At 42.9% G+C, this 27,881-nt stretch overlaps 1 protein-coding gene across 4 annotated transcripts in view; it reads right to left on the reverse strand.

The window, feature by feature from the left end:
• Positions 1-1,970: 1,970 nt before the first annotated feature.
• The window catches only part of LOC105915842 (DNA (cytosine-5)-methyltransferase 3B), a 61,334-nt gene continuing 35,423 nt past the window's right edge, over positions 1,971-27,881 (reverse strand). For 3 of the 4 annotated variants that reach the window (XM_012850084.3, XM_012850085.3, XM_036142350.1), the window contains exons 7-22: positions 23,199-23,357; positions 23,006-23,113; positions 19,585-19,726; positions 19,368-19,490; positions 18,582-18,626; positions 18,426-18,505; positions 18,221-18,333; positions 13,357-13,540; positions 10,649-10,733; positions 10,350-10,495; positions 8,259-8,349; positions 7,124-7,272; positions 4,353-4,438; positions 4,189-4,258; positions 3,958-4,076; positions 1,971-3,870 (exon numbers count right to left, since the gene is read on the reverse strand). In XM_012850084.3, coding sequence (XP_012705538.1) covers positions 3,729-3,870; positions 3,958-4,076; positions 4,189-4,258; positions 4,353-4,438; positions 7,124-7,272; positions 8,259-8,349; positions 10,350-10,495; positions 10,649-10,733; positions 13,357-13,540; positions 18,221-18,333; positions 18,426-18,505; positions 18,582-18,626; positions 19,368-19,490; positions 19,585-19,726; positions 23,006-23,113; positions 23,199-23,357 — 1,842 coding nt within the window. In that variant the 3' untranslated portion in view covers positions 1,971-3,728. The remainder of the gene's footprint in view (positions 3,871-3,957; positions 4,077-4,188; positions 4,259-4,352; positions 4,439-7,123; positions 7,273-8,258; positions 8,350-10,349; positions 10,496-10,648; positions 10,734-13,356; positions 13,541-18,220; positions 18,334-18,425; positions 18,506-18,581; positions 18,627-19,367; positions 19,491-19,584; positions 19,727-23,005; positions 23,114-23,198; positions 23,358-27,881) is intronic. The other variant, XM_012850086.3, reaches the window with a different exon arrangement.

Genomic DNA, 27,881 nt, shown 5'->3' on the forward strand with positions numbered 1-27,881 from the left:
TAGAGACATATCGATGTAAAGGTTCTGGGGTGTATGCCAGAGTTTCACTATTCAAAGCCTCATAAGTGAGAACCAGGATCCAGAAGTGAACTTTTTGGGTGGATGGGGACCCAAGATAGCTGGATGAGTGATGGTAGGACGTGAGAAAACCTGTGATTTGGTCAGAAATCCGGCAGAACCCACCCTGCAGACGATCCAGTGATGCTTTGTTTAGGCAGGTGAACAGTACGCTCCAATAATCCAACCTCAAAGAAACAAAAACATGAATGACAATTTCCATTTCTGTTTGTGCGATATTATTTTGTAATGTAAGCGATAAAAACACGAGCAAACCAGAGACTGAACATGATCATCTAAAGTAAAGCTTGGGTCAAAATTTACCTGAAGGTTCCTGATGGAAAATTTGGCCTAAGGACAAAACTTTTCCACTCTTTGAGTTTTAGGTTTTCCTGGAGCACCACAGGGTCATATTATATAAGACATGCAGTTCTGATAGCTCACAAGGTCTAAAAAAGATGCACAACTGAATATAATCTGCATAGCAAGGATGAGATATCTTAAAAAGTGCTCAAAAAATGCACAATATTAAAAAGCTGAATTATCTGGGAACAGATAAAAGGTGGAATTTGGAAGACTGTTTCTAGCATGCCCACACAGAACATGTTTTAGGAGTTAAATGGGCTATTATTCCTTTATAAGGAGAAAAAAAAGGACATTTCTAAAAGGTTATAGCTGCCAGAGGTCTTGATCTTCTAAATAAACAGTTTGAAACGGCAAAAATGTCCTAAAGAAAAACACAAATTAAAAGTTAATTGTCACAGAGTGAACTCAACCTTGTACTGTTGAGTAATGGTTCCGCTGCAGTACTTTGATTTACCGTCGTCACACTGCATTACGTCCAGGGATACTCCACATGGTCTGAGACGGAACGTGTCTAGAACCACAGTACAGGAACGCAAAGGTCATCTTGTGTCATGATTTCGGTTTTTGTTTGCTTTGGACTTTTCTGGACTAATTAGTTTCCACTCCTCTCAGCCAACAGCCATCTTTCACCACCCAATCATCTCAGTCCACTCGTCAGCCACCAGCCAGTTAGCCCAGATCAGCTCTACCTGTAATTACTGCTCTGCTCACCTGTTCCCGTCTACATATACCTGCCTCAGCCAACTCATTCCTGCCAGACTGTCTTGTCTTGTATGCTCAGCCTGCTGGAGTCTTCTGATGAAAGTTGCCAGTGTCTTCATGCCGCAGAGTTCTGCCTGTTTCCCCGTGAGTTCCAGCCGCTCGCTCTGCCCGTTCTGGTGGTTCCTCGGTCCACATCGCCTGTTCTGGTCAGCTCCTGCCTTCTTCACTGGTTTTTCCTGTCACTGCCTGCAACACCTGGTCAGTCTGGTTCTGTTTGCCTGCCTCACCTGCCACTACTCATCCATTCAATAAATATTTTAAAACGTAACTTTGGCTGAACATCGGGTTCACCAGCGTCATCCATTACAGTAAGATAAGTAAGAAACTAGGGGAGATGCCATAAAGTGGGGGTTGAAATGTGCCGTCCTAATGTCAAACCGGATCTTTAAAGACACGCCCCGGTCCTAAGGATCCAAATGAAACAGTTTGGGATAAACATCAGTGTTCTCACACGATTTACATGTCCTTCAGTCCATCTATAGTCAGTTTGAAACAATAAATACAAAACTTCACAATGAATTTATGACAAATATTTCAAATGTTGCATCGGCAAAACCTGCAGAGTTCTTTATGCTTTAATTAACCTGGACAGATTAAACAGTTGTAATGGAAAACCTCAATTAGAAGGGAGTCACTGGGAAGATGGCAGCAATTCTGGATGGATAGACGGAAAATATTTTCCCCTCTTCCCATTTTCATTTTCTATGCTTACTTAGGCCTGAATATTCCTGCATAGTAACCGTGTCTGCAACACAAATGAACGAATGAACGAGGACTCACACCTGTTTGTGTTTTGTGCAGCAAGGCTGCTTTTTATTATATAAACCTTACAAAAGTAGCTACAAGTAGTACACAAACGTTTTCCTCTAAACTGTTACAAAACAAAATGTAAAAAAGAATAACTCAAAATCTCTTGGTCTGAAATGCTTTGAACATGAGATTAATAGGAAACAAAATATGCCGTAATACAAAAAATAACGTAAAGTCCTAAAAACACTCTGCAGATATGGACGAGTTTGCTAGTCTACAAATACACGCCGACGTGGTTCACACATACATGAGGTGAGACTCCTATAAACGCCTCCTAATCTGCACACAAACGCAACTCAAGCAAGCTTTTATAATGAGTTTGTCTAAAAGCAAAGCGTCTGCAAAAGAGCAGCTAAAGCAAACTAATACTTTTTTTTAGTGTAAAGCAGAAGACGAGCACTTTTTAAAGAAACAATGAGGTTAAAATGCGAAAATGAAAGAAAAAAAGAATCTGCTCCAGGAAAGCCCTTTAAAGCATCACAAAAATAGAAGCAACAACAAAAAAAGTGTTCTTATGAAGGCTTGAGCATTGTGTGTCCAAACAGAAATACCTCCGCCTTGTAAACCTTTTCCGTGGATACAGTACGTAACGAGAATCTGCAAAGAGGCGAACACGGCGGCCGATGACGCCCGCTGGCTTTGATTCGCTGACCACTTTTAAGATTTAGGGTCACTTCAAAACAACCTGGCAGCAAAACCCGTCGAGCTTACAGAGGTGGATACAGTACAGGATGTTCAGAAATGTGCAGACTCCTTAATAAAAGACAGAACCATCTCTGAGGAGCAGTGGAAATGACTGGAACAAGTTTTTTTTTTTTCCTAACGTCGCTCAGTAGCAGAAAACCGAATAATCTTTTGTTTTTAAAAGCATTTCACATTATATATTTTTTTTGCTTTCTTGAACAGAACCACGCCAGCCAACGGTGGATCTTGCAGAACCAGCGGGAAGTTTTCTAAAACAGTGTTTCAAACTATCTTCTAGATCCAAACTTTTGAACAGGACCAGGGGTTTTGGGCTGCAGGCGACCCACTGGACTTTAAACCTCAAATCAGAACTTTTTAACTGGGATTCTGGAAAGATTTATATGTAGCGCAGTTTCACTTTTTCCTGTCCAATACCAATAGGTGCTCCCTTGCATCCCCTTTTCTTGCTAATTCAGATCAATTTTGACCTGTGAACCAATAATCTGTAGCTTATTCACTTATTTCCCACCTCCAAACTGCTTCATGGTAGGTATTTAAGTTATTAACCCTTGAGGACAGCTCGGTTCCAACTGCGTATATCAAGTGGAAATGCCACTATGTAAAAGGAGTGGTTTGTTCCCATTTTACCGGCAGCACAATTGGCCTCATGATTCGTTATTTTTCTCAACTCGGAGTAGTTTTCAGGAAGGTCAATTAGCTGTCAGGACCTGGCTCTGGATGAGGTTATCAGTTTGTTGCCTGACCTTGGCAGGCTAGAGGCGAGCTGCTGTCTCAGAGTAAAATGGGAATTATGCAGCTCTGCAATCTGCAGTCGCAGAAGAATCCAATGGTACCAGCTTTGGAAGAATCCAATAACAGCTACTCTCACCTTCCTGCAGCTCTGGGTTGAATAAAAGTAACTCTCTCCATGCAGCAGTGCCTAACAGAGTGAAACCTCTTCTGGTCCCTTTTTTGTTTTGTTTTTTTTCTCTACGCCAATATGTCAAATAAAAGTCCTGTTGCATTTTCCTGAGGGAACGGGCTGCTGGCTATTCGCAGGCAAAATAATCTTTGAGCGGTGCAAACAGGTGCCTGATAACAGGGACGCTCCAGGACCGGCCCAGAAGCCTCTGCCTGGCGCCGCGGCCCATGTTGGACACGTCGGTGTAGTGCACAGGGAATCCAAAAATCCTGGTCAGGGGATAAAAAAAGAAAAGAAGGTTTCAGTAGATTATTAATAGCTGGTGCTACACGGCCGTCTGCTGAAAGCCCGCTCACCTCTCCAGCTCCGTGCACCACAGGACGTCCTCCTTCCCGTTCATCAAGACCGGGAAGTGCTGGTCTTTTCCCTGTTTGATAGAGTTGGAGCGAGTAGTGATGGTTCGCACCTTTCCAAACTAAGAGACAACATGCACTGTCAAGCATGAACTACTTTTTGCAACGAAAGAGCCGCAGGTTAAAGAAATGTGTTTTTTTTTTTTCAGGGACGTTAATCTGTAGACGACCGACCTTTGCCACTCGTCCGTGGTCCAGGCAGTCCTGCAGCTCCAGCTTGTCCATCCCGGAGGCGCAGAGAGGCCTGGAACAGGGAGTACCACCACAGTGAATCTGCACACGCCAGCACTGCCTGTAAGTCCCACCGAGGCATCAACAGACGGTGTTCCCTTGCTTACCTGTTCATGCCCGGCAGGTTCCCCCAGAAGTATCGGGCGCGATGGGCAGCAGAGACCTCGATGGCGTCGATCATTACAGGGTTACACTGTCAAACACCCAGCGGTTAGTCAGAATCAGTCGGTCTCAGCAAATGTTACCAAATGCTCCTGTCATCACAGAAATCTCAGGATCTTCCCACTCAGCCCAGCTTGGAGCTCTCTGGGTGTTGCTGCTTTAAAACCAGGAAGTTAAAAGGGTAATATTTTATATTCATATTATTACACGTTATATCTTATTTCTGATATGATTCAGGAAAACAGATATAAGACATGGAACATAAGCGTGGATAACCACCTAAATACAGGATATACTTTTAAATTTGCCTGGGCAGCTTAGCCTCGTGAGACCATCCTGATCTCGCGAGCTTTCAAGGTTTCACTCGCAGATCAGTCTGGCTACTTTCCGTTAAAGAAAATTTGGAGCCGTTCACCAAACGAACGTCCAATCAGCGTTGGCTTTGAGGCGGGTTGAGGTGTGACGCAACGGGAAGCGTGACAGTTCAGTCTAAAGAACATGGCGGCTTCAGCCGATGAAACTAGCGTTAGCGTGGAGCAAGTTTTATCGGAATTACAGAGTATTTCTTCAATGAAAGAAGAGCAAAACACTGCTCTGGAGACTTATTTGCTGAGCTAACGAGCCTTTACCTGCAGCAGCAAGAGTAGCTTGGCTTGTGGTTGTGTTTTCGTCGTCGCTGTTAGTACGTCATATGCTTCGTTGATCTGATTGGTTTATTTGGCCCGTCTATCACCAACATAGGCCAATCAGCTAACCAGTATTTTCACCCCTTCCCAAAATTACTTCAACAGAAGGTTTCCAGATGGATATGCGGAGCAAATCCATCTGGCGGAGTCAGGTTATGGGTAACTAGCCACGGGGAATATTTATTGAGAACTGCTGCAGATCCTTTTAGTTTGATTGCCGCTGATTGTAAAGAGCAATCTTTTTATTATGCTTAAAGGAGCTATAAAGAGGGGTGCACAGTGGCGCAGAAGGTTCTGGGTTCAAATCCAACCCTGGGCCTTTCTGCATGGAGTTTGCATGTTCTCCCTGTGCATGCATGGGTACTCTCCGGGTACTCTTCTCTAAATTGTCCTTAGGTGTGAGTGTGTGCGTGAATGGTTGTTTGTCTCTGTGTTGCCATGCGACAGACTGGCGACCTGTACAGGGTGTACCCCGCCTCTCGGCCACTGAACACTGGAGATAGGCACCAGTGACACCATGAGGGAATAAGCGGGTCAGAAAATGGATGCATGGAGCTAATACAGAATACTGACACCTGGTGGCTCAAATCGGTACAACAGCTTGCCAATCACAACAATCTAATAAGCCATTATTTAACGGTGTGTTGCTGCTGTGGATTTTTATTTACACGGGACAGGCATATAATGTTGTATTCTCTTCTATTTCTGGTCCGCTTCTCTTCGTGGCCTCCATGTTAGCAGGCTGCTGCTCTTTAGCCAACATAAAATACCAAATGCTGCTGCTCTGTGTTGAGAACCCTGGGAACTCTGATATGATTGGCTCAGGAGCCAGGAAGTAAACACGGGCTACAGTCTCAACCAAAGTAGTTGTGGACCGTACCTTCTAGGTTTGAAAGGAGGAAAACGTGACTAAGACATTGTTGATGGAGGACTGATTGTTTATAGGGGATGTTACTTCCATCCCAGGTGAGAAATGAGAATGATTTAGGTTGATTTTACAGTAAATATTTTACTTATAGCCTCTTTAAGAATCTCAGTTGGACAGCAGTCTGGGCTTTGACTAGGCCATCCCAGGATGTTTACCAGTTTCATCTCAAACCATCGTCCCAGTCTGTTTTCCCTGAAGAACGTCTCCATATTTTGCGCCGTTCCTCCTTTTCTGACCAGTTTCTTAGCAGAAAAAGATTCCCACGGCATGAGGCTGCCATCGCTATGCTCCAATGTGTAAAAGGAGTCAGGTTTACTAAAAAAAAAACACCGTCTGACATGACGGCCAAGCAGTTACATTTCTGGAGAGAGCGTTCTCCTGCTCCACATTAGGCCGATTGTTTTAAACTAGAGTGCTGTTCAAGCCACACTTTGAGTAGACACCGTTTACGGCGCCCTCTTGTGCCAGTTCGCTGTGGCGGCATCATCCCTCCATGTTCAGCAAAGGAATCGGGTCTTTTGGTTTATGGAACTCTGTGACTCTAATACTCAGCAAACCTTGATGAAAGGCATTTGACCCCTCAAGTCACATCCTCCCTCATTATGCAAGTTAGGGCTGTGCATAAAATCGATAAAAAGATTAACATCAATGTTTTTAAAAACAATCTAATATCGATATTCTGGCGTTCAATATTGATATACCTCCCAACCCCTAGGGGGCGTTATTACAGCATACCATTATGAGGAAGTGTAAGTGAGACGAATATAAATCGTTTGGGCACATTTTTGGTTTCTGTGACACGATAAATGCATAGAAACAAATGCACTTTATTTTCCTGTTAATATATCAGTGTTCAATAAATTTAACATAAATATAATATTTGGCTGGTTTTGTTGATTGAAGGACTTTGAGCATTAATTTGAAAGTAATAAATATCGATATTGGAGTCAAATCAAACTGAGCTCCTAACCCTTTTTCAATATTAGGATCATACTATACGATCATAATAATAACAACCTTTAGAAATATGTTTTTTTTTTTTGGGTGTGGGAGAGGAGTGTGAATACTTCTGCGGCTCAAACTGTGTCCACCTGAGACTGACCTCCAGGAATCGGGAGATGTCCCTCTTATCGTTGACGCCCATGGCCACCACGTTCTCGAACATCCAGAAGAACGGCCGGTCTTCTCCTTCTTTAGGCTTGGTCTCGCTCAACAGACGGTAAAACTCAAAGAACAGCCTCCCTGTGCCTTCTGCAGAAAATCAGAAAAGCATCACAATCCGCTTACATTAAAATTTATGTTTTCATCCCAGAGAAAAATCACTTGGTTTGAAAAGGTGAACAACAAACATCGAGATGACTTCATTAATTTTTTTTTATGATTCCCTGTATCATGTGCAATCCTGGAAGTTTGAGTAAACTGATCTTTTTAACCCTAAATGGTCTTTTGCAATGTTTTAAACATGTAATGTGTTATTTGGTGTAAATATTTGTCAATATTGGTAGTGAATATTTATGCACAGGCAGCCTAAAACGTGACTCTGAGGTACTTTTTTAAAAGCAACTTATTTTCCCAGATATTTTCCCTCAAATCAAGTAATCAGTTTACTATTATTTCAAAAATGATTGAAAAAGGTCATAATGCTGTTTCCTATGTTAGAGCTTCTCCAACTGCTGCCGACGTTGAGCACGCTCTGCACTGGTGGCGACATGATGCCAAAAGTGAAGCATTGTGATATCTTTACAGTTCCTACTAGAACCTCCTTGAATATTTGAGGATCTAGAATTCCAGAAAACTCACTGAGATAATTCATTTCTTTGAATCTGGAGTTTTGGGGATAGGACACATCTAAACCGCGCAGGAGTCTGCTGCTAGCACCTTAGCAGTACTATTTAAATTTCCTGAGTGGCCAGAGTGGGATTTATGTGAAGGATAATAGAACTGTAGAACAACATATCATGCCACAAATGTGGTTTTACAGAGATTTGTGCTGCATTGAAAAGAACTACCAGATTCAGTTACTTCTCAAATGTAAACATTTAAGCTGCTGCCATGATTCAGGACTTAAACGTTCATTTATCCCTAAAGTGTATCGATTCTTAAAATAACATTGTGATTTTGGGGTGTATTTTTTTATTATCAATTGCCTCCAGGGGTTAAAAAGATTCTTGATCTTGAACTTTTTGAACGCTTTGAAATATGCGTATTTAATAAGAATAAACAAATTGTGTACCAACCATACAGGCCTTTTCTGGCAGGATTCACAATGGAGAGGTCATTGCAGGGACTTCCTCCAATCACCAAGTCAAACGGACCCCACTCCAGAATCTGAGAGGGACAACAGCACCACCTTGTGTTAGTCTGGAGGAGTTACACCTAGACGGCACTAAAGAGAAGTGAGTTTCATAATTTATCGGCTGCATTCCTGCAAACAAAAGTGATGGATTTTAGTTACTTTACTGTGTTGGAAAAAGTTAATTCAGTGACATATTTATCTATCTTTATGTAATTTATTAATTAAGTTGGGTTAACAATTCACACCGTTTGTGGATCAGCCAGTGAAGTCATAAACTTTATGCACAAATTCTAAAAAGAGTTTAAAAAAAAAACAACTGGACTTTTTTCCGAAGTTTGAAGACGTTTCGCTTCCCATCCAGAAAACTTTCTCAGTTCAAATGTCTGGAGTAATATGGAGTTCCAAGCTTTACATTATTGCCCAAAAAGGCCTTGTTATGGCTTAGATTTTGGAATGATCATGACCTGGATGACTGAGAATCTTAATCAGCGTCCAGCCAAAATGGCCTCTCGGTCTGGAAACCGCTGCTAGAGATATTACAGGGTTCTGGATCATTGTAAACTCCGAGCTGAGGGGTTTAGCCGAACGTCCAAGAGGGTCCAGAAAGTGAGCAACCACAAAAATCATCAAATCGAAACCTGTCGGACCACGGCCTTGTTACAAGGAGCAGAACCTGAGCAGAGCTCGCTTGATACCGCCACGCTGGCAGCATCTGCACACACAGCAAGGACAGCATGCTTAGGCATGAAGGGAAGGGAATCCTCTTGGGCAAAGACAAACGTCTGACATCCTGCAGGAAACCAGAGGACGGGAAGCAGGAGACTGCAGAGTTGTGGTGGGATGAGCCGTTGTCGTCTGGAAAGTTGTGCGTGTGTGTTGCCAGGTTTCCCTGCCACATGTGGCTCCAAGTGTCTTTTGTCAAGGCTCTGAATCCAGACGCCTAATAGATCAGAACATAAGGCTATGAGTGAGTCTATGGCTACGTTCACACTGCAGGTCTTAATGCTCAATTCCGATTTTTTTGTGAAATCAGATTTTTTTTGCGTGGTCGTTCACATTTCCAAATATATGCGACTTGTATGTGATCTCCTGTGTGAACTGAATGCGTTCAACCTAAGTGTCCCGCATGCGCACTCGAGGACACAATGACGTCACACGTAGCAAGCGTCCTCAGTGTTTGTGGAAGTAAACATGGATTATAATGCTGGCGCGCATTTTGCGGTCATTAATTTATTTTCTAACCGGAGCTTTCCCTCCATTGGCTGCTCTTCTCATTGTTGTCCGCTATGGGTGTCGTCTTTCTTCCTGCTTCTACACAGCAGGACGCAGAATAGTGACGTTTGTCGAGTATCTGTGACGTACAGGTCGGATAAATGCGACCCGGCCGTACAGACACAGGTCGCATTTGAAAAGATCAGATACGTATCGGATTCAGGACCACATATCCAAGTGGCCTGGGTCGCATTTGAAAAAATTCATTTGAAAAAATCCGATCTGTGTCGTTCAGATCAGATCCAGGTCGCACATGGGCAAAAAAATCGGAATTGGGTCACTTCAGGCTGCAGTGTGAACGTAGCCTATGACGAGTCTTCTTCCCAGCTGTTTGGACTAGCGATACAAGTGATCGAATGAGTTAATCTAAAGTTGATTGATCGATCGACTAACGATGAATTGACAAGCGGACATTTAAAAAACAAAAAAAAAAAACCTTAGTTTTCTCTTGTGTCGATTACAAGATTGCTGTTCATCTCTCTGTTCTCGCTGACAGGTGGGAGCCTGCTGGAGAAAAAAAACGGCTCTAGGTGCTCAGCTAGCTAATTAAACATTTTATCATCCATTCCGCCGCTTTGTTCCACTGGCAGAAATAGTGGGAATTGTAGGAATTTGGCACAAGAAATGTAGGCAACAGTTTGACTATGAAGGTAAAATGTCAGTGGAGAGTCAGCATGGAGTCGGCCAACCTCACAGTACGCCTGAGTATGTGTGAGCCTTTAGGAGTATGCAAACAGGCGCTGACAATGCTGTTTCTTACATTTTTCCTGGTGATGTTCCTGACATCATGGACGTACTGGATCTTTCCTTCATGTCTGACCACACCCACAGAGATGGAGTCCTCACACACCTCCGACGCCACATACTGGTCCACCTTAAAACCCAGATCCCTTAGAACCAGGTAGCCTGCAGCCCCCAACACACACAGAGACACACAGACACACAGACACACAGAAACATAAGCTGTTTCATATGACAGAGCCACATCAACCTGTTATCAGAAGTAAAAACATAAATAAATACAAAAAAAGTCTGAAGGTTAGCGGGTGTCTTCCTCACCAGTAGCAATGCCGTCAAACAGTGAGAGGACTCTGATTGGTCTTCGCTGCTCTGCAGGGACTGCTGGGTAAATCTTTGTTTTTTCCTGGAGGAAAAGGAGAAACTTAAAGACCGAAGGTGAATCTAATTTCAGGCTTGATGTGGCGTTTTTAATCAGGCAGAAAACCGTGTGAGGGTTCAAGCAGCAGAATAAACTAAACTGGTCCTACAGGGGACAGCAGGACAGCAGTGATTAGTCAACCATTCAACGTCACTGACCATAAAAAAAACAAAAAAAAACAGCCAGCACCAAATTTTACTCTGAGCAAGCTGAACGCAAACTGTGCAAAGCCGAGCTCTCCTTTAGTGGTAACTAGGGCTGTGCATAAAAATCGATATAAAGATTAATATCGATATTTTTAAAAACGATTTAATATCGATATTCTGGCTTTCAATATCGATATACCTCCCAACCTCTAGGGGGCGTTATTACAGCGCAACCATTACAGTTCACAGCGAAGGAGAGCAAGTGAGACGAATTTGTGGAACGGCCGACAGGATTTTAGAAGCTCCTTTGTCCCTAAAATCAGATGTTTGGGCACATTTTTGGTTTCTGTGACACGTTAAATGCATTGAAGCAAATGCACTTTATTTTCCTGTTAATATGTCTGTGATCAATAAATAGAACATAAACATAATATTTGGCTGATTTTGGTGATTGAATCACTGAGCATTAATTCAAAGTAATAAATATCGATATTGGAATCAAAGCAAGCTGAGCCATGTATCGAGAATCGTATCGTATCGTGAGCTGTGTATCGAGAATCGTATCGAATCGGCTCATCCTAGATGATACCCAGCCCTAGTGGTAACGCTGGTATGCCTGAGCACCGACACCATGGAGCTGCGTCCCGACTCTTTTCACTGAGTTAAGAATGTAAATGATGCTGCAGAGGCCGTAAAATATGTACCGGCACCGAGAAAAGGACGTGGGCCCACAGAAGGTGGAGATAGGTTAAAATAATTTGTCAACAAAGCAGGAAAATCAGTCCACTACTATAATAATCATTAGTTACAGGCCTAGTAGACAGACATGTTTTATAAGACATTGGTTCTGCTCATGAGGAAATGCTCAGGTGACTGTATTGATGGATGGATGATTAGATGGATGGATGAATTGATGGATGGATGACCAGATGCATGACTGGATGGATGGATGGATGAATTGATGGATGGATGACCAGATGGATGGATGAATGACTAGATGGATGAAGGGATGATTAGATGGGCAGGTGGATGGATGGATGCATGACTGAATGGATGGATGAATTGTTGGATGGATGACTAGATGGATGGATGAATTGATGGATGGATGACTAGATGGATGGATGACTAGATGGATGGATGAATTGATGGATGGATGACCAGATGCATGACTGGATGGATGGATGAATTGATGGATGCATGACTAGATGGATGGATGAATGACTAGATGGATGAAGGGATGATTAGATGGGCAGGTGGATGGATGGATGACTGGATGGATGCATGTCTGAATGGATGGATGAATTGATGGATGGATGACTAGATGGATGGTTGGATGACTAGATGCATGACTGGATGGATGGATGATTAGATGGACGGGTGGATGGATGGATGAATTGATGGATGGATGACTAGATGGATGGATGGATGATTAGATGCATGAGTGGATGGATGGATGATTAGATGGGCGGGTGGATGGATGGATGACTAGATGGATGACTAGATGACTAGATGGATGGATGGATAACTAGATGGATGGATGACTAGATGGATGGATGGATGACTAGATGGATGGATGAATTGATGGATGGATGACTAGATGCATGACTGGATGGATGGATGATTAGATGGACGGGTGGATGGATGCATGACTGGATGGATGGATGAATTGATGGATGGATGACTAGATGGATGGATGGATGATTAGATGCATGAGTGGATGGATGGATGATTAGATGGGCGGGTGGATGGATGGATGACTAGATGGATGACTAGATGGATGGATGAATTGATGGATGGATGAATTGATGGATGGATGACTAGATGCATGACTGGATGGATGGATGGATGATTAGATGGACTGATGGATGGATGGATGAATTGATGGATGATTAGATGGGCGGGTGGATGGATGGATGGATAAATGGATGGATAGATGGACCACACTGGAACTTTTGGTCAAAAGACTGATCCGCAGATCCGGTTCTTTTCAGAGGAATCTGATGAGCTCCCAGATGTGTTTCCCATTCATTCCAGAACGGTTTCTCTTCAGAGACTGAAATACTTTTTGGCAGCAGCAGCAGCAGCAGCAGCAGCAGCAGCAGCGGCAGCAGCAGCAGCAGCAGCGGCAGCAGCAGCAGCAGCAGCAGCGGCAGCAGCAGCAGCAGCAGCGGCAGCAGCAGCAGCAGCAGCAGCAGCAGCGGCAGCAGCAGCAGCAGCAGCGGCAGCAGCAGAGGAAATGGAACAGGAGTCGTGTTCAGGTTCAAAACGTGGAGCGGGTCTGAGCCTGCATGCGCTTAATACTGAGTTCTGATCTGTTCCGGCTCCACGTTGCTCCTTTCCACCTCATTAGCAGTTTGGACACGAGGCCCTTTGGCTCAACAGGGACAGCGTCTACTCACACACCCAGAGGGCAGACGGGATATTCACAGTGAAACAAAGACGGAGCGGCCACAGGGACTCACAAACTCCTGGCCGTTGTCGTTAGCGAAGAACTCCTGCAGCTTCAGGCTCCAGTCGTGGCGCCGTTTCAGGACGCCGTACTGCAGCAGCGGCTGGCACATGTAGCAGCGCCAAGGGTCCTGGTACCGGGCGTTGTTGGACGCTCCGGGGTCCACCAGGATGTCCAGACAGTCCACACAGAAACACCTGATGGGACGACAAATGAGGGGTTCCTCACATCTTAGGAGAACATTTCTCTTTAAAGTAAAGAAAGAACAAAAATATAAAAGATATACGTCTTTTCTGCATGGAACACTATGGCTGGGTATAGAGCCGCGGTGAAAAGAAAGTGCACCCTCTTTCATTTTAAAGATTGACAGATATAAAAACTTTGAAAAACAGCAGGTTTTTTTTACGTATTTTGCTACATTCCAACCTGTCACTTAAATATCTTTTAAAGTTATTTTATGTGAATCCAAAAAAAGTTAAAAAACAAAAGAAAAAAAACTGGACTTCTATTCTGAAGCTGAAGACGTTTGGCTTCCCATCCAAGAAGCTGTAGAAGAAGTTATTTTATGTGATCTGCACAAAACAGTCTAAGTTGGTGAAATAAAATCAGAAAAAAACAAAAACTGGTTCAAGTCGAGGGAAAGATGGACGGTACTAAATACCCGGGATGTTCTGGAGCAGAACCGGTTCAGAACCCCGACCCGAAGCGTCCTGCTAAAGCAACACTGGAGTGGTTTAAGGGGAAACATCTAAATGGGTCAGAACGGCCTAGTCAAAGCCCAGACCTGTGTGGACTTGAAGATTTCTGTCCACCCGTCCAACATGGAGGAGCAGAAATGCCAGAGGCCAGATGTGTGGCGCTCACAGAGACGGACCCAGAACCACCTGCAGCTGGAGCTGCTGCTAAAGGCTCTACAAAGTGCTGACTTTAGAGCAGGGTGTGAAAAGTTATTATTTTTTATTTTGTCCTATTTCGGTTTTCTTCACAATAAAAACATGATCCATCTTTAAAGCTGTAGCAACAGTCTGGAAATGAAATGCTGCAAACTCTCAAACAATCCATTTAATTTCCGATCAGGAGGTAAAAAAAAAAGTGAATATTTTTGCGGGGCATTTTATGGCTTAGTGTACAAAAACTGTATAAAAAACTAAGAACACCTGCTTCTGTTTCTTTAACCTCTTAAGCCTGAGGGTCTATCGCTCTTACTTTATGAGGCATTTCTAAACTTGCACAATGCATAAAGAGCTAATCTTTTTGTTAACTAACATAAAGGTCCTGGAGGATGATGTGGGTGTCAAAATTTGACAGTAAATTATTCTGGGCCTTAATAAATGAGATCTATATTCCCAAAAAAATAAATAATTCCGCCTGAAAAAAACAACAACAGATATTTACATACAAAATTTCTTACTTGTGCTGTAAAGTAGGATATAAACACAATAAATTGTAATTACGGCATCTTGGTCACATCTGCAGGCAGTCTGGCGTCACCACAACAAGCAATTAAGAAGTTTTTACCAGGTTAGATTGAAAAAAAATCCAGGTACTGGTACTTCAATACTGTTTATGTGCCATTTTAACACAGTTTAGCACAATTTTTGAAATTTGGAATTTATTCTTTGAATTGAAAATGTGGGATGCTGTTATATATTTGGTAGATACTTTTGTAGAGGAGTCCCAGATGAAGATCTGGACACGTGATAAGTGTGTGTTGGATTCAGTTAGTCAGCTACAAGCGCGTTATTGGTGCTAACGAGCTCACGCAGCCAGGTGCCGCACATCAAACACAACGAATGACTGATAATAATCAGGTTGAGCACGTCTGTGCAAGCAGGAGCTTCTATCAGTCTGCAGCTCACAGGTGTGTGCCGAGACAACGGCAACAAGGGGAGCCGCAGCAGCAAAGAGGGATTGCTGTTCATTTTACTGCAGGCTGACAGAATATTCATGAGCGCCTCTCATCCAGAGGGAACGTCCCAGCAACGTCAGCACAAGGCCAGCGAAATGCTCAGAGACGCTGCACAACACCAGAGAGCTCCACGTCAGACTCCACAGGCCTCAGTAAGCCGAGGACACAGGGAACGCTGGCCTACAGGGCCGGTGTAGGTACCAGATCGACTCGGGCGCTTCCCGATGATGTCATCATGTGGCAAATCCACTCAAACAAACTACATTATGCCCGCGGTCTTCATTTGTTACAAATCAATTTTATTTTGTTAATTTACGGTTATTTTCCAGCAACTTAATCCAGGCATGAAAACTTTTAACATCTTTTTGGAATGTTTCTGTGGTAGTCTGACAATTTAATCGGTAATTTTGCCGGATCAAAGTTACATCTTAAGAGAAATTTCCTTCCTCCAAATTTTTTTTTAAAAAGTTGTGAAGGGAAAATAAACCATAAACTGTTTAATTTTTAATACATAATAAAAAATAATAGCCATTTTAATTTAATCACGGCATTCATCACTTTAAAATCAATAACGTTTATTCCTTCTTTTTCTACTGATATTACTATGTCGTTCTTTCTGATCACATGTTTTTTATTATTCCAGATGAAATTGTGATGAATTTGATTAATTTTTTATTGTAGTATTTGGTATATTTAAGATATATGCTGGATATTTTAATCTGGCTATCCCTTCCGTTTTTTGTTAACAATATTCTTCCAAAAATTTAGCCAACTGTCAAATATTTGTTTATTTTTTTATTTTTTTTGTAAAATGGCTTGAATATTTGTTCTATAATTTCCAGTGTGGTCCTTGTTATTCATTTTACCTAAACATTTTACCTCATTTTTATCAATTAAAGTGGGTTGATTATTTTGAATTGCTAATATTTCACATTTGTCCGTGTTCATCTTTAAGCCTGAAGCTTTTGAGAAAAAAGAAACCGCTAAATTCCATCCATCCATTCCATCCATTTTCCAAACCGCTTTATCCCTCATGGGGTCGCAGGGGCTGCTGGTGCCTATCTCCAGCGTTCACTGGGCGAGAGGCGGGGTACAATCACAATGTTTTGCGCAATTGTGCAAACGTTAAATCAATAATGTATAGTGACGTCATCAGAAGGCGCAGGGCCCCGAGTCAATCTGACCACCCGAGTCGATCTGGTACCTACACTGGACCGCTTATGTTTTTGCGTAAGCTGGATCAGAATGAACCGGAAGCCGTCTGTGCACCAAGCTTAAACGTCTTAGACAAGGCGGATAGTTTGCAAAATTTCAGCTCCTTCCTGTCACTAAGTCGACTATAAACTGAATCTAGAGCAGGTTTTTTCAACCCGGGTCCTCAAGTTTTACAAGTGTACCGTATTTTACGATCAATAAGGCGCACTTAAAATCCTTAAATTTTCTCAAAAATTGAAGGTGCGCTTATATTTCATCACCGTTGTGCTTAATGACTGATTTTATGTGGTACAATGCGCTCAAAAATCTGTTAAAATGTGTAAGTAGGACTTTGGTTAGCAACGAAGCCGCTCCGCTCAATGGATATTAGGAACATTACGGCATAAACATTATATACGTAGGCGCGTCGTTGGGCGGGTTCTGCCTATGCTGCGATGCGTCAGAGCGTCCGCCATCTTAAATGTGGCAAATCTGCAGTTACTCAGTCACTTAAACAGTATCAGAGGGACTTTAATCTCTTAATATACTTTGTATTCGTAGTATTTTTGTTTTTGTAATATTACAAGTTTATTTTCGTATCCCTTTAGCTTCATTCTCCTGAATTTATTATCGTAAAGAATAAAATAATTAAAATAATCTAACCTGGCCCTATTACTCCAGGAGTGAAATAATTTTGCAAACTGTGATTATTCTGAAAATGTTCCCTCTTAATTCTCATATGACGTTTTTCTCATAACATGATCACTTTTGTGTTTGTTTTTTACTTTATTGACATAGGACTTTTTTTCTCATAATATTAATTTTACCTCTTTAATACTCCCCCAAAAAGTCTGTTCCTAAAGGTTCACATGTGACATGGTTTTATGAAATAATGAGAACCACAATGTTTAGATTTAACAAATTGATCCTTATATTCATAACTCATACACACACAAATATACACACACACACACACACACACACACAGACATATATATATATATATATATATATATATATATATATATATATATATATATATATATATATATATATATGTATCTTGTATCTGCCTTCTATATATATATAGAGGGCAGATACAAATAGTGAAATCAGCCACAATACATTTCCATGCAGTACAGGAATGAGGCATCTTCTCTGATCCACGTTCACAATAACAGAACTCAACTTTTTTCTGCCACATACAATATGGCGGTGACGTTGACGTGCGAACCTGCGCCATATGACGTGTCTACGTATATGATGTCTGTGCATTACGGTACACTGTGTCACTACCTGATAGGACCCCTGAGCTGTCCACAAGACTGCCTGACTGTAATGTCTAAACTAGAAGTGCATTCATGTAAGGCAGCCCGGAGTACGCGCTAGCAACAATAAACCTAGTAAGTTAATTCAATATAAAAGTTACGTTTATTTTGGCCTTATGTTAGAAACAGGGCAGTGTAGTCCAGCTACTCTGTCCTCCTAACAGAAACGGATAGAGAGATGTGGACGTGAAGGAGTGATATTACACACTAGGGAAGAATATTTAGTGCGCCTTGTGGTCCAGAAAATACGGTATTTTATAGCAGTCAAGACTCCGACAGCTGAAGCCTGGCCTAAACTGGAAGGAATGCTACAGGGCAGCTAAAAGTGCTCATCTTTAAATCTGCTGTCTGTTGTCATGCACTCAGGGAAGGATTTTATAACCTGGCAAACTGCAATTATTCCCTTCCATCTTTGTTTTTGTTTTTTTTTTGTGTGTGGAGCGGACCTGCAGCAGTTGGCGTTGCCGCAGAGCAGAACCTCGCGGCCTCCGCAGCAGACGGTGCAGTAGGACTGGTAGCCGTCGTCGTCGTACATGTAGGAAATCTCCAGGTACACGTCCTGAGAACACACACAGACACCCGCGCTGCATCATCATCACCGCCGTCGTCCTTCCGGGTCCGAAGCCTCACCGGTAGCGGAGCGAGCCTCACCTTACACGTTTGGCACAGGCCTCCTTCAAACAGCGGGTGGAAGGTTGCTGCTCTCATCTTTCCACACGAGAGGCAGAACTCTGACGGAGCAGATAAACAAGCAAATCACGTCAAAGCAGCTAAGCACTCATGCATAAAAAAAAACTCTGACCATACCTTCTATACTTCTTTTCTTGTTCCGTACTTCATTCACCATTTGTTCTGGCAGAGAGGAAATGAAATGAAATGAAATGAAATTTATTCGAACATGAACATGATACAAATATAAAAATAAAATAGTGCACAGTAACAAGAAGTGCATAAGAAAGAAGAGAAAAATACAGATTTTTGTTTCAGTTAACATATCATGCTCAAAATGGGGTAGGAAGAAGTGAGAACTTATAAACTCCTACCCCTAAACACTTGAGACTTTAGAGTCCTACTGTCATTAAAAAAAAAAAAAATCAAAATCAAAGTGGCAGTTTGAAGTAACAGTTACTAATATTTACCTATACATTTTCCCATTTTATGCTGGTTTATCTTTCTAAACCCTTACACCAAGTTATTATCTTCAATACACACCTTATTGCTTTCTGTCCCCATGTGTGTATCTATTGAAAATTACCTCTTTGTACCTTCTTTTGAATTGTGTTAAACTATTGCTTTGTTTTAAATCTTCATGTAACTTATTCCATAACTTTACACCTTTAATTGAAATACAGAAGCTTTTCCTTGTTGTTCTAAAATTGCAGATCTTGAAGATTGAGTGACCCCCTTTAAGTTATACCCCCCTTCTCTTTCAGAAAACGTGCTCTGTATGTGCTCAGGTAACAACTTTTTTGATACCTTGAACATAAATTGAGCCATTTTAAATTCTACACGAGGAGAGGAGAACACGAGCGACTGGTTTCAGTCCCTGTAATCGGCATTTCTGAGCTGTAATTACGGCATTTGGGATCTAACCTCTGCTACAGGGCTCTTCGGGCGCAGCTTTGGTTTTGCCGGGGCTGACTTTGGGTCGCTTGGCGGTGGGGAAATATTCTGGCAGGGAAACGTTGAGGATCTGGTGGTCCAGCGGGTTGCTGCCTGCGGGGAAACACACAACAGACACACGTGTTCGTCTCCCAGCTGCTGGAGAAGTAAAAGGAGCGGGGTTTCAACGTCACGAGAGAACGCTCACTGGCGCTGCGTGTGGGTTTGAGTCCTTCTTCTCCTTTGGGCTGGAAGCCGCCGTTGGCCCAGTCCAGCATGGGTTTGATCTGGTCCTCGGGGTTGTCCGTCTCGCAGGGTGGAAACGTCTTCTCCGCCCTGACGCTGGCCATCTGGGGCGGGAACAGAAACGTCACACGGCCGCAAAACAATCTGCCCAGACGCTGCAGGGCAACCAGACCCACCAGGCAAAGAGAAGTCACCGCATGCAGAGCTCAAGGACGGCTGCAGAAAAAAAAAAACCTGATTCTTTTAATTAGAATGAAAGAAAAACCCAAGGAAAGACCGGGTGCAACGTTTGGGGCACTGACAAAAAACACAAATTTTTGACAATCATATTTATGTTTTTTTTTTCACGTCTCAATGGTTTGCTGAGGACAAATCTAAACACTTCTCATCCTCTCTGACATGCAAGGATGTCGACGCCTGGACCAAATCCTCATCGAAGTGAAGACTTAACCTTGTAATCTTTGAGCCACGGCGCTCCATTTAGCAGGAAAACCCAACAACCATTAACAAACTGTGCCTGGATTGTCGGAAGAAGATGCTCTTGGAGGACGTTTCAGTCTCTCCATTTGTTGTCGTGTTGTTGGTCAGAACCGGGAGGCTCCGGCGGCGCCACGACCGAGACGTTCCCGCAGCTTCCTGGACTCTCTCGTCTGTCCCTAGCAGAAGTTTTTCCGCACGTTTTTATTCGGAGGCAACCACTGCTAACACAAGAACACTTATAGCTTATAGTTAGAGTGGCTCATACCCTGAGCTATCTCTATAGTTGTGCTGTGATAGGCCTAGGCTGCTGGAGGACATCAGGGTCTAATTTTCTCACTCTACTGATTTCTACTGTTCTCCAGTTTTGCATTGTATTACATTGAAATTACTGTTGTCATTTCAGCTTTTACCTTTTAGTTCTCTCTCTTTTCTCTTCATAGAAGGTACACCTGGTCTGGCGTTCTGTTAACTGTGACATCATCCAGAGAAGACGGCTCACCCGCTACTTCCATCTAATGTAGAACAGATTACTAGATCAATGTGTGCTTCTGTGCTTTTTTGTCTCTCTTGTTGTGTCTCTGCTCTGTCTTCTGTAACCCCAGTCGGTCGAGGCAGATGACCGTTCATACTGAGCCCGGTTCTGCCGGAGGTTTTCCTTCCCGTTAATGGGGAGTTTTTCTTCCCACTGTCGCTTCATGCTTGCTCAGTATGAGGGATTGCAGCAAAGCCATGTACAATGCAGACGACTCTCCCTGTGGCTCTACGCTTCTCCAGGAGTGAATGCTGCTTGTCGGGACGATTGATGCAATCAACTGGTTTCCTTATATAGGACATTTTTGACCAATCTGTATAATCTGACCTAATCTGTATAATATGATTGAACTTGATTTTGTAAAGTGCCTTGAGATGACATGTTTCATGATTTGGCGCTATAGAAATAAAATTGAATTGAACTGAATTGAACACGACGACTTCAAGCACCATCTAACAGGTCTGCTAATCAGATCCCTAGAATGATTTCAGTCGCACGCTTTCCCAGTTTAATCTGTGCTGATGGTGGGCCTGAAATACAAGTTTAAAAGGTTTGAAAAACCAAACATTTGTGTCACAGCTAAACTGTCTTTGTCAGATATGTTCAACTTTAAACAGCAAAACTTCATGTGACGACATTTGAACTTAATGGATCACCAAGAGGAACCAGGAAGTGTCTCTTCTGAGTTTGGTGGTGCTGCTTTTAATCAATGTGTAACAAACGCCTGCGTTAGATTAACACAACAAGCACGCTCTGTGCTGTAAAGCTGACCGCTTTCAAGTCAAATCTGCAGCTTCCTCCCAAAGTGCGTGTGTGTTTTCACGTCAGACACACCCTGACATTTGCTTTCTGGTCCAGTTCAGACTTTCTAGTTTTCCAGAAAGCAAACTGAGCAGCCAGCGTACATAATGCTGACTTTCACCTGAAGCCTTAGTTCTGATTGGCTAACAAAATCAATCCCCCAAAACTTTAAAGGATACCAAATTAAAATAGAGAAAATATTATCACATATTTGCCTTAAATCTGAAAGTAAAAATCCGCTCCTTGTACTTTTTGCTGAATGAAAACCCATTTCCAGTTTGCCACAAACCATGTAGGGCAGGGGTGTCAAACTAATTTCTACATTTGGCCACGTTGCCATCATGGAGTCATTAAAAGGGCCGGTTGCATGTGTACAGATGATATTTTTGTTTGCATAAATTCATTTCAGCTCACATAGAAATATAAAAAAATGCACAGTAATATAAAAGTAGCAACCTTAGGCCCAGTTTATACAGTTTATCTCCAAAGACGTTGATATTGATATCAAGACAGATGTGTCTGAGTTTTATATGCACTTGCGTCCAAGTTGAGCCGTTGGACGCCATTTTGACGCTCAGAAGCGTTTGGTGTGAACGCAGCATTAGTCCAGGTGGACCTCCATGTCCTGGTAGGTCTGCAGGAGGTCCATCCTCTCTCCAGGTCCAGATGATGGACTGAAAGGATGTTGTTGTAGAACCTGACCCTGCTTTAAACTGGACCAGAACTTCCTCCCTGACCCGTCTGCTTTGCTTCTTGTTTTTATTTTTATGTTCAGAAAAACAACTGAGACCGTCAGAGAGCTGCTGCATTTCTACTGAGAGCGAACGACTACAAGCAAAGGTGGAAAACCCGCAGCTTCCCACTTAAGCTCCCAATCCTGCCCAGGAACACGGGCAGGATTTTTTTTTTTTAAAACAACGATCGGTACATTTCAAATTTTGGACCTTTTGGTCATGAGATCCCTCAGATCTTAAGCCCACAAAGAACCTGCACTGCAAAAACGGATCTAAAAACAAGTAAAATGTTCTCAAAGTTAGTCTTTGTCCTTGATTTGAGCCAGTAAATAAGATCATCTGCCAATGGAATGAGGATCTTTACCCCTAAAATAAGATAATTAGACATCCTGCACTTGAAATAAGATGATGGAGCTGAATTGTTCCTATTTTAAGTGAAAAAATCTTATTCCATTGGCAAATAGTCCTATTTATCTGCTCAAATCAGAGACAAATACACTCATTTCATGAAAATTGTACTTATTTTTAGTTCTGTTTTTGCAGTGTGAGGACAGTTCTCCAGAAGCAGGAGGAGAAACAGCGGAGAACGGGTCGCCGCCGGTCACGTTAACATGCGTTTGACGCATTTGATGAAAATAGTCTTAAATGTTTTAACTGTAGTTGTTCTTTATAGAAACCTGCAAGAAAAATCTAAAAAAAATAAACATTTTTGTCACTGCCACAGCTTTAGGTCTGCAGTTTGAACTTTTAAGGCGAAGGGGGTCATCGTCTCCGTAAGGTTGCATGAATCTGGTTCCAAACACGCACGCTGCCAACGATCAGACTAGGAAACGTACCTCTACCGCCTGGAAGATGGCCCTTCGGTAGGAGGCCAGCTTGGTGTACGAAGCCTGGCTGAAGAACTTAGAGAAGGCAGTGAGGGAGTCCAGCTTGTCTGCTGAAACCTGGACAGAGAAACGACACGGAAAGGTCCAAAATCCGACGCCAGCAACTTGTCCACGCGCCTCTTTTTCCAGCGTTTGTACTCACCTCGGAGAACTTGCCGTCTCCAAACCACTGCAGCCACCTCATGCCGTGGCTGGCCTGCCGTTTGCCCGTGGCCCGCCACGTCACCACGATGCCGGGCCACCAGGAGAAGCCCTTGATTTTCCCCCAGACCAGCTGGCCGATTCCGAAACCTTTGTTGTCCTGGAGGCAGAAAGCAAGGACAGCTTTATGGGTGCTAAATGATAAAAAGTTCCTCTAAAGAAAGAGCAAAGAAAACAGAGAAATCCAAAAAAAGAAGTGTTATTCTGAGGTGGAAACAGATTTAGGTTCCTGAAAAGCATCCCTAACTGTTTAATTGGACAAAAGAAAACTAAATACAATTTGGGCCGGTGTCGATATCTGGTGTAAATATCACTGTTATGGCTGATATAACAAACAGTAAATACATTTCCCTACCCTTCAAAAATCAACCACACCGCTGACTTTGCTTTTGTGCTTCAGATAAACACGCCGCCAGTCCTTCTCTGCATCATTCTCACAAGTATGAAGCGCCGAGGAGGAAATTCAAACATTTTGAATCGGTACAACAGAAACATGCATGAATGGCGTTAGAAGAACTGGCTGCTCAGTTGTTGCGCCAGCTCTGTGTTTTTTCCAGCCTGCCTCGAATGCATCCTCTAGCCAACCTTAACGAGCCTTAACGAGGCTTAACGAGCCAGCGGTACATAGGCAGTAAGAGTGCATGGCCACCAGAGATTTCTGCCGCGTCAGGAATCTTCTGGTTTCCACACAGAAGCTGTTGCTTTGAGACTGCAGAAAAGTCTTAGCAACCAGTGATTCAGCATTTCTGACATAAAAATGCAAGCTAATCTTTCTGTTGCTTTTTTTTTCCGCTGAAGTCATTAAATAGTTTGGAAAGAAAAAAAACACACAGTTTGGCGCCGTGTTGTAGGCTGACTCAACAAGCAGACGTTACGCTGAGTTCAGCCAGGAGTTTGTGTAAAAACAACCGCAGGAACGGCTCCGACCGAAGCCCGAACATTTCCGTGCGCACGGGGGTAAACAGAGCCGTGCAGAGACACGCAGAGGAACCTGGTAGCATGCGGATCCGCCTGAATGCGAGGGGACCGTCTCCAGACGCTCGCTGTGCAGACTCCCAGTCGCCGGGAGCTGCACTAAGCTGCAGGGGGGGGGGTAGACAGAGGCAGGGTCTGTGCGCCTAGGGGAGCACCTGCAGCAGCACCAGGCCGGGTGCACAGGCGTACGTAGACGCGCTTTCAACCACTGCCAAAAAGCTTCACTTCCCCCTTTTCTGCACTGATACGGCCGTCCGCAGCCCCCCCAACCCCCCCCCCCCCTTAACGAGGTCGATCAGAATCCCTTCATACTTTATCTGGGAGGAAAATGTTCGCATTTCTTAGGATGTTGCAGGAGGCAACATTCACTAATCGATGCAAATAAGATAACAGGGCAAAAACAAGTAGGTTTTCAAAATAACTTTAATGACACTAATTATTGACACATCTTGTTATTTAAAGTTCCCTTTCTGAAGCCCTTACTTCTGCAAAGGAGGAGGCAGTTAGGAGAGTCTGCAGACCTTAATGAGCAGCGGGCGAACTGACGTGGCCACAGCGACAGAGATGTCGGCTGAGACGGCAAAACGGGTTCAAAACCCTCTTTCAGAAAAGGTAAATATACACAGAGTATTGGTTGAGGTTAGCTGGGGCCAAAATATAGAGTTAGTCCGAACAAAACGGACAGATTTTAGGCAAGGCGAGGCATATTTATCTGTATAAAACATTTCAGTACAAAGACGACGCAAAGTGCTTTACATGATTAAAATGTAGGAAAATAAAAGCAAGTTGGAATGAAATGTAGAAAAAAATAAAACATGAGAAAATAGAAACTAAAAGCAAATATTAAAGAGTTAGACGACAAAGTTAAACTAATGATGTTTCAGTAAAACAGTTTAACTAGAACAGTGATCACTAGACCTTGATTTAAAGCAGTGCTTCTCAATTATTTTCTGTTACGCCCCCCCTAGCAAGAAGAAAACTATTCGCGCCCCCCACTTCCCACCGTGACTTTCCATCCCTGCATAACATTTTATCCTTATTAACATTAAAAAAAAAGAAAAAAAGAAACACATATGGTCAAACTTACAAAGAATAACTTTATTAAATAATGTTTTAAGTCTGCAACAGAAATTATTTTAAGTTTAAACTGTAAACATGTTTGACCAACTAATTGCACCATTGCAAAATTAAATCAGAACAATAAATAATATTTAATAATTATAATAACTAATAAACTACAAAAACTAAAAAAATAATAACTAATATATATTCAGTTCAGCCACATTAACTCAGGAGCACAATATATAAAACACTTGAACCTACAAAACCAAAATGAATTAAACAATTTGTGCTCATTTTTTCTTTCTTTTTTTAAACAAAATGAGGAAGAAGTCAGGTTTAATGGCTACAATGAGCACGTTTTGCAGTGCACAGCTTTTCGAAGCGAGGTTCGAAGCATGATAGTGCAACTCTCAGCTCCTGCTCAATGTTTAGCTGGGACCTGTACTTGGTCTTCAGTGCAGCAACAGCAGAGAAGCCAATCTCACAAAGGTAAGATGTTGCAAAAGGAAGCAGAATGCTTATAGCTTTCTCCCCTAAGAGTGGATACTGCCTCTCTACACTCAGCCAGAATGCACTGAGTGTTTGTGATGTGAACCTCAGTCTCAATGTGGAGTCAGATGTCATGTCAATGAACTGCTCCTCTTCTGCAGAGCTGAAACCAGTTGGAGCTGGTGCACTGAAAGGGTCTCTCACCCAGTCATACTGGGAACTGTTTTCAGGGAAGTACTTTTTAAAGAATCCCATCAGTGAGGAAATATGCTGCTTAATGTGTGGAATCACTGAGATGACATCATAGTCATTAGTGTCCACAAGTTCATGCAGGTTCTCAAATGAATCTGTGTTTCCTTCATCAAGTTGCCTGCCCCACATTGCAAGCTTTCGGGTGAAAGAGCTAATCTTGTCTGTGACCTGAGGGAGGTGTTTGTCTTTCCCTTGAAGCTGTAGATTCAGTTCATTTAGCTTTCCAAATATGTCACTCAGGTAGGCCAGTTTTCCCAGGAAGTTCTCATCACAAAATTTTTCTGCCACTTCATACTTGTGCTCCTGCTCCAAAAACACTCTTATTTGCTCTCTGAGCTCAAAAACTCGGGACAAGACTTTTCCCCGTGACAACCACCTTGCTTCACTGTGATAGAGCACAGCTTGATGTTCAGCTCCCATTTCCTCACAGATGGCAGAGAAGACTCTTGTTTTTAGTGGTCTGGTCTTTATAAAATTGACTACACCTATGATGTCAGTCATAACCTCACTTAATTCAGGGGAAAGTTGCCTGGATGCAAGAGCTTCTCTGTGTATGATACAGTGTGTCCACTCAGCATGAGGTGAGGCTGTCTTGATGAGTGCCCTAAGTCCTTTTCTCTTCCCTGCCATGGTTTGTGCACCATCACTGCAAACACCAATGCAGTTCTCCCACTTTAGCCCATTCTCGGTCAAAAAGGAGTCCAGAATTTTGAATAGCTCTTCAGCTGTGGCTCTGTCTCTGACATATTTACAAAAAAGTAGATCCTCACACAGGGAGTTTGACAAGTCAAAACGTACATAAGCAATAAACAGACAGTCTTTGTTGCTGTCAGTTGCTTCATCAAATTGTAAGGCAAAACGTTTGTCTTTGAGTTTCTCTACCAGCTGTTCTTGAAGATCATTAGCAATGTCATCTATACGTCTGGCAACAGTGTCATTGGACAGAGGGATAGTTTTTAGTTTTGCTGCACTGGCGTCATCCAGCATGACAGAGACCATGTCTAATGCTGCAGGCAGTATCAGCTCCTCTGCTATGGTGTGGGGCTTTTTGCACTGCGCAATTTGGTACGCCACCTTATATGACGCTAACAGCGCTCGATTGTTTACTGAAGCAGCCTTCACAAAGCGGGATGACTGTTGGCAATATTCAGCACGTTTTCGCTGAAAAAACTCTAACGGCTTATCGGCGTGATTGGGGTGTAACGTGTTTAGGTGACGCGCTAATTTATTTGGCTTCATGCTGTCCGCTGCGAGCATTTTTAGACACACCAAACACAGCGGTCTTTCCTCTTCTCCAACCGTAGTCACCGTGAAGCCAAGCGCTAAATACGCTTCGTCGTATTTCCTCGTCTTAGCTTTCGGGTGACTTTCTTTCGTCTCATTATCTCTGTCTCCCTCCGCTTTCCTTTTCATCCCTGTTAAAAACTTTTTCATGTTGGCGGTTGTTTTGTTGAATAACGGAGGCTGTAGACAGAACGCAGTCGAAGCTTTCTGGTGACTCAACACTGGTAACCAAGGCAACCAAAATGTTGCACTGTCGCAAACATATGACAAAAGTAACAATGAGAGCGCCACTGCCCCCTACTGTAGTGGATGCGCAATTACACTGTATACTAGTAAGGCCAAAAAAAAAAAAAAAAAAAAAAAGAGCCTGTTCCCCAGGGTCACCGCGCCCCCCCAGGTATTGCACCGCGCCCCCCCTAGGGGGCGCGCCCCACTATTTGAGAAGCACTGATTTAAAGGAACTCTGGCTTTCAGCATTTTTACAGTTTTCTGGGAGTTTGTTCCAGATCAGTGGAGATTAGGAACTAAATGCTGCTTCTCCATGTCTGGTTCTGGTTCTGGT

This window comes from Fundulus heteroclitus, chromosome 1 (assembly GCF_011125445.2).
Source record: "Fundulus heteroclitus isolate FHET01 chromosome 1, MU-UCD_Fhet_4.1, whole genome shotgun sequence".
NCBI classification, from domain to species: Eukaryota; Metazoa; Chordata; class Actinopteri; order Cyprinodontiformes; family Fundulidae; genus Fundulus; species Fundulus heteroclitus.